Source organism: Pteropus alecto, unplaced genomic scaffold (genome assembly GCF_000325575.1).
Source record: "Pteropus alecto unplaced genomic scaffold, ASM32557v1 scaffold7, whole genome shotgun sequence".
NCBI classification, from domain to species: Eukaryota; Metazoa; Chordata; class Mammalia; order Chiroptera; family Pteropodidae; genus Pteropus; species Pteropus alecto.
The window spans coordinates 46,321,312-46,328,469 of NW_006494614.1; the positions used below are offsets into that span (position 1 = coordinate 46,321,312).

The following is a 7,158-nucleotide window of genomic DNA, read 5'->3' on the forward strand; positions in this document are numbered from 1 at the left end:
TCGTCAGAGTACACTACTGTAAATTCTTTTTTGAGGACCTAAGACCCTGTACAAGGACACAGGTCCACAGAAGCTACCTTAACAAGTACTAAGTGTCACTGTCACTTTAGTAAAAGCTTTCTGTGGTAGTGTGAAACCAGGCTGTCCCTGTACTTCGGAAATATTTTCAGGTTGAGTCAATGAAATTAAAAATAAATTTCCAAAGTCAAAATACTGAGTCTTCAGTTTTATACCCTATTCATGTTAAACACTCTTTTTTTTTTCATGAATACCACTGAATTCCCTAATCTGACCACTGCTCCAACATGCAATAGCCAAAACCACATTGCCATGACAATCCTCTATGTTCCTTTACCTCTCAAACTTGATTTCTTCCCCCACTCTTTATTGAAACATAACAATTAGTTGCTCATATTTACATTGTACAATTCAATGAGTTTTTTTTTTTTCAATTATAGTTGGCATATAATACATTAGTTTCAGTTGTATAGCATAGTACTTAGAGATCTATATAACTCAGAGTAATCACCCCACTAAATTAGGTACCCTTCTTCCCCCTTACTTACATTATTGACTATTTTCCTTATGCTACACTTTTTATCTCCATGACTATTTTGTAACTATCTGTTTGTACTTCTTAATCTCTTTGCCCCTTTTCACCGTCCCTCCAATCCCCCTCCTGTATAATAGCCACTATGAGTTTGTTTTTGTTGTTTTTTATTTAGTTTTGATTCCACACACACATGAAATCATGTGGTATTTGTCTTTCTCTATCAGATTTACTCCATTCAGCACAATACCCTCTAGGTCCGTCAAGGCAATGTCTTTTTCCATCTCTCTCTTTTTAGTCTGTGTGTGTCTTTTAATCTGAAGTCTCTTGTAGGATGCATGTGTCAGGGTCTTGTTTTCTTAGCCATTCAGCCACCCTATCCTTTGTTTGGAGCACTTCATTCTTTTCTATTTGAGCTACTTGTTCATAGATATGTAGTTATTATCATTCTTTATTCATGTTTTCGATACATGTTTTTTCTTCTTAAAGAAGTCTCTCCAACATTTCCTGTAATACTGACTTGGGGTTGATGAATTCCTTTAGCTTTTTTTTTTTTTTTTTTTAGTCTAGGAAGTTCTCTATCTGTCCTTTGACTCTTAAGTGATAACTTTGCTGGGTAAAGTATTTTTGGTTGTAGATCCAAGGTTTTCATCACTTTGAATATTTTGTGCCAAGTCCTTCCTGCAAAGTTTCTTTCGAGAAATCAGCTACCAGTCTTCTGAGTGCTCCCTTGTAGATAACTGCTTTTCTCTTGCTGCTTTTAAGATTCTCTTTGTATTTAAACCTTTGGCATTTTAATTATGATGTGTCTTGGTATGGGGGCCTCTTTGGGTTCCTCTTTTGGGGGACTCTCTGAGCTTTCAGGGGTTGTTTATCTATTTCCTTCACCATATTGGGGAAGTTTTCCATCATTACTCCTTCAAATAGGTTTTTAACTTCTTGTTCTCCCTCTTCTCTTTCAAGTACCCCTATGACACAGATGTTGTCACATTTAATTCTGTCTCATAGGTTCCTTAAATAATTATTTTAATCTTGGCTTTTTTCTTGCCATTCTGATTGAGTGTCCTTGGGTTCCCCATCTGTGTTGGTGGTTCAATCCTCTTCTTCATCCACTGTCAATTCTCTCTAATATACACATCATCTCAGATAATGTATTCATTATTTTTGACTGGTTCCCTTTTATAATTTACATTTTTATGTTTTTTATGTTAAAGTTCTCACTGAGTTCATCTACTCTTACCCTAAGTTCATTAAGCATCCTTATAACCAGTGTTTTGAACTCTGCATCTGTTAGATTGCTTGACTCCATTTTTCCTGGAGCTCTGTTCTTTCATGTAGGTTCTGCCTCTCTGTCTTCCCATTTTGGCTGCCTTTCATGTCTGTTTCTATGTACTAAGCAAAGCTCCTAAGTCTCCCGGTCTTATTAGCGTGGCTTTGTGTAATACATGCCCAGTGGCACGGTCCTGAGAGGGGTTCAGCTACAGGCCAAGTTTAGCCCTGGCATGTGTCCCTCTGGGGCCACCTGTTAAGATTCAGCAAGCCGTCCACAGATACTGTATTTATAGTTGCCTCAAGAAGCCACTCCAGAAACCGAGGTCAGCTGCCACCAGTGTGGGTCTTGGAGCTCCTCAGCAAGGGACACAGGACTCTCCGAGGATACACTGGATGTGGCTTGGGTGGGGCAATGAGTTGGGGGAGGCGGAGTGACCTCTGTTATCCAGTTTGATGATGTCTCAGCTATGGCGGCGCTGCCTCTACAGGCTGGGAGCGCAGAAGGCTTAACAGAGGAACAATGGATACCTCCAGCAGAAGCCTCAACTCAGGCCCTCACTCCAACAACTCAGTGTTCCCCTGTAAGCCCATGGTGCCCCACAAGCAGCCAACCCGGCGCTGGTGCTCAGAGCAAGCAGGTCTAAAAGTCCACTCGCGGACATGGCCCCTTTAACAAGCTCCTGCAGCTGCCATAGCCTCTGTCCCACTTAGCTCCTCAGGACCAGGCAGCCTCGTGTCTTTGCCCCCTCCTACCTTCTACCATTGCAGAGTAATTTCTTATTTCTCTCCCTAGTTGTAGGATTTCTGTTCATCTAGACCCCAGGTGACTCTGCTTACTGTTTGCTCCGTGTTTCTGTCACAACTTTGATGTGGTCGCAAGACAAGATGAACAAAGCCTCTTATCATCTATGCCATTTTTCCCAGTCTCCCCTTACCCGAATTTTTAAATTATTTAGCAAGCAAAATAAGTGGTATATTTAACCTACATACAAAAGCACTTTTTCAGGGTCCACTGGTTAGCCAAATGGGTAATTACAATTTAGTTTTTTCTTCTTTAGTAAGTCATATTGGATCGCACATCTTTTATTGCTTGCTGAATGTACTTAACATATCATTAAAGTCATATCTTTTAAAATATTTTGTGATTCAGGCTTGTTAGTATTTTAGTTAGCTAATTAGCCAGAATTAATAAAGTTTTACTGTATGTGTACACAAACAACATAGCAGGAGAGGGAAAAAAAAAAATCTCTGGATTATAAGTCAGCCTCTTAAACAGGTCCCAGCGTTAAAACAGACTGTATAACTTTGGCCAGGTTACTTAATTTCTCTGTGCTTCTGGTTACTCTTTGCAAAAGCATTTTTCCTGAATTTCAAAATTTTATGTTATTTAAGCTTTCTTGAGTTAATATTTGCTGATTGTCAACAGACATGTGGGGCTTTTTGATTCCAGTTATAATAACAATAATTTTTGTTAATTAAAAATAACCACTTGTGTTTTATAGGGTTTCAGCCTTTTAAAAGATTAACAAACTTGAAATGCTTATATGCTCTTAATGCTATGTTCATTGGGAACTGGAAAAGGAAAGACTGCTCCCAGAGTATATTTAGCTAGGAAGTCAAGCATGAAATACATGATAGTCTCATGCATATAGTATGTCTTCTGTCTAACAGCCCCATCTATGGTCTGTGGTCTCTAAAGACTGCAATTCTGCCTCTGACTTCCACCCTGCAGGCCTGTCTATTAGAGCCACCAGGCAAAACAACTCAGAAGCGAGATTATCCTTCACTATGGTTTTTTGATAGAAAGAAACTGTTTTGGGCCTTGCCAGATCCAGGTTTCCTCCAGGAAATGATCTCTAGTATTAATTCATGTCAAACTGGGAAATTGCTCTAATGATTTCTTCCTTCGCCACTACCATCTTTGAAACAAATCAACTGCATCAACCTAATATTAATACTAAAAAGAATTAGGATGTGCAAATTCTCAGACTTATTTTTTTTGGTAATAGCCAGTTAGGCAAAATTTTTTATGCAGAAACACACTGAATAAAATCTGATCTATGAACACTTCGAGTTTTAGATTTTTGTAATTTTCACCTTTTCTGTTTTCTTTTATATTCTTAAGGACTTTTAAATGGTTCTAATTTTGCTGTTGGTGTTGAACAAATAATTTCATTTATTTTTGCCAAGGCTACATTCAAATTGGGACCAAAGAGAAGCTCAAGTAGACTTCAATGGAAAGCCAGCTAAAGGGTTATATTTTATAGAGACAGTATTATGCTTACAGATGAACTGATTATTTTACTCTTGCCCCTCAAACCTCAATGACTCCCTATTACCTCTGGAATTAAATGAGAACTTTTTACCCCCAATATTCAGGTCTTTAGTATTATTCTAGCTTATATTTCCATCCTTGCTTACATTCTAAGGAATGGAGCTGTCTGCTTTCCCCCAAATATATATTCTATATTTTCCTTCCTTGAGTCTTTGCTCTCTCATTGAGAGCAAATTTCATCTCACTGAAATGCTACCCGACTTTCCTGTTGAAAAGCTATTTATCTTTCTCCATTTAGTTCAAAATCTGTCACCTTCCTGGAACCCATAGGGATTCCTCATTTGTTTCTCTACTCTAGTCATCTACTCTTCCCTCCCAGTTTCCCTCTCCCAAAGTAAAAAGTAACTTTATAGGACTTATTTTCCTTTACATGTGGTTATGTGTGTTTGTATATCTCTACTAGATTTATAAGTTTCCTGAATATAGGAAATGTTTTACTTATTTAAAAATTACCTATAGTACTTTGCATATCACAAGTGTTTGATACATGTTTATCAAGTTGAATTCAAATGGAGAAAGGAAAGTGCTTATTCCAGAATCAGAGATTATCCCTTGTTGTTATTTACTCAGAATGGAGATAAAATGGGCACAATATTTAAATTATGATTTGTTATAATTTGTTAAATTATAATTTGAATTATTGGAAAACAGTTTGGTATAACAATTACAGTCATACCAAAGAATATAAAGCAGAAAGTGAAAAATTGCTTGTCATCATCCCACAACCTAGAGATAACCCCTGTAAACATTTTAGTAAATATCCTTCCAGACTTCTTTTCTAAGTGCACATGTAAAAGAAACTTCAAATATAAATTGAAAGACTCAGAAAGAGACTCTGAAATAAAATGAAAGTAAATGAATATCAACATGATGGAAAAAGCTGACTCTAGGGGTATGTGGAAGCCCTTGCAGAGAAAGTGACATTTAAGATGCCTCTGAAAGGCCAATGAGTAGTTTATAGGCAGAGAATGTGGAAGGGGAATATTGGGCAAAGGGACTAGCATGGCCATAAGAATAGAAGTTTTGAAAGACTATGATGTGAAGAGTAGAAAGTAGTTTGATTGTACTAGAGCTCAAGGAGTTCCCTGTGTGGGAACTGGTATGAGAAAAACCACGAAAGAAGGCTGAATCTAGTTTTGAAGGTTATTGTATTATGCTGAGGTGTTTAGTCTTTATCCTGAAGCTGGATTCTATCTGTGCTTGAGAGTATGGATGGTATGGGGAAGAAAGGCTGAAGAGAACGTGACTAGTAAGTAGCTTATTGTAATAGCTCAGGCAGAAGATGATGAGAATCTTCGGAAAGGCAATGACAAAGGCAATGAGTATACATGGGAAGAGTTAGATCTGAGAGATATTTTAGCAATAGGATGAAGTATAGTGGAAATAGCATGGAGGCAGTTTGGAGACAGATGCTCTGTATTTAAGTACCAGCATTATCTACTACTTATTAACTCTACAATCTTAGGCAAATTAACTACTCTGTGCCTCAGTTTGTCATCTTTAAGACAGGTAATCTTTCAGTCTATATGAACTCTATAGAGCTGATATAGAATAAATGAAATAAAATATTTAAAGTGTTAGGGCACTCAAAACCTCTATACAATGTTGTTATGATTTGAAAGAAAGGGAAAGTAATAAATAGCATTGAGGCTTCTAGTTGGCTTGGTAGTGGGGCTTAGAGAAGATTACTGGTGAGTTTGGTTTTGGACATATTAAGTTTGAGCTACATTTGGGATATCTAGATTGGGATCTCCAGGAGGCAATTGGAAATATAGATTAGAGCTCAGACAGAAATGACATATGACAGATTTGAAACAATAGCTATGAGAAACTGAATGGCAACCCCAAATGGACAGTGTTGTCTTCCTTGTCTCCTGCCAGTGTCCTGCACGTCTCTCAGATTCCGAGAATGAAGAACCTTCCCGAGGCAAGATGACACAGACGCATCGCTCGGCATTTGTTTCCAAGAACAACTCCTACTCCTTAGCTTTCCTGGCAGGGTAAGAGACTGATACTGAATTCAGTCAGGGTTCTTTCGTTTTGGGGGGTAAGACAAAAGGGACTGGGGGAGCAAAAGTATTTGTCGTAGCTACTTTGGGGGAAGTAGGAGTGTAGAAAAGAAGTGGGAATTGGTTTTCAAATATGGATTAGGGATAAGGGGCTGACCTGAATTTTTAAAGAAAAGTAAATTTTACCCATTTCTGGTATCTTCAGGGTAAGACTGTGCTAACTGCTCGGCTGCAAAGTGTGAACTTTCCATCCTGGGAGGAACCGATAAGGCTTTTCTCAGCTGACAATATCCATGGGTTCTCTCTGTGGACTTTTTTCTCTTAGGAAGTGAAGCCAAAGTTGATTTTATTTTCAGTGCCTAGAACTAAAATATATCTCGATGGGTTTCAAGAGGGCAAACTGAAAAGTTTTTAAGACCTTTGCCAAGGAACCTCTTGATCCTTTAGATTTTGCAGGCTTTGGGAAGGAGAGGAAGTGGACTGGATGTTGGATTATTGGGGAAAATAAAGGGCTAAATGAAAGGAAAGGAAGGAGTAATAGAAGAAGGTAGGAAGGAAGCAATCATTAAACAGACGTTTTGTAAACAGCTACTATATGCCATGCTGTTTCAATATAAAGATGATTCAAGACAATCTTTACCCCATTTCATTACCATTTTTGTTTATAGCTGATATTGCTCACTCTCATTTCTAGGGTCCCTCTCTTCTTTCCCAGCAGCACTGTGAAATAGTGCTGCCCCTATGCACATATACCTGGACTCTTTTTCTCTTCTGGTTTATAGCTAGTCACTAATCACTGTGACCAAAACAGCTACCAAGTTTAATAATGTTATGAAGTATATACTATTGTAATCCCTGATGTAGTTTTTGTATCTGAATCCTTTTTTGGTATATATTCTTTTTTGAGCAGTCCGATTTCCTGTTATTTCTGAGAATAAAATTCACAACCTACCTCCCACCCCCTCCACCTTTCCCTTAAAGCTCTCTCCTCT

General features: G+C 38.0%; 1 protein-coding gene across 1 annotated transcript in view; it reads left to right on the plus strand.

The window, feature by feature from the left end:
* RNF169 (ring finger protein 169) overlaps positions 1 to 7,158 on the plus strand; it is a 77,412-nt gene that overhangs the window by 43,003 nt on the left and 27,251 nt on the right. Inside the window, exon 5 of the mRNA XM_015600271.2 lies at positions 6,039 to 6,157. Within this exon, the coding sequence (XP_015455757.1) occupies positions 6,039 to 6,157 (119 nt within the window). The remainder of the gene's footprint in view (positions 1 to 6,038; positions 6,158 to 7,158) is intronic.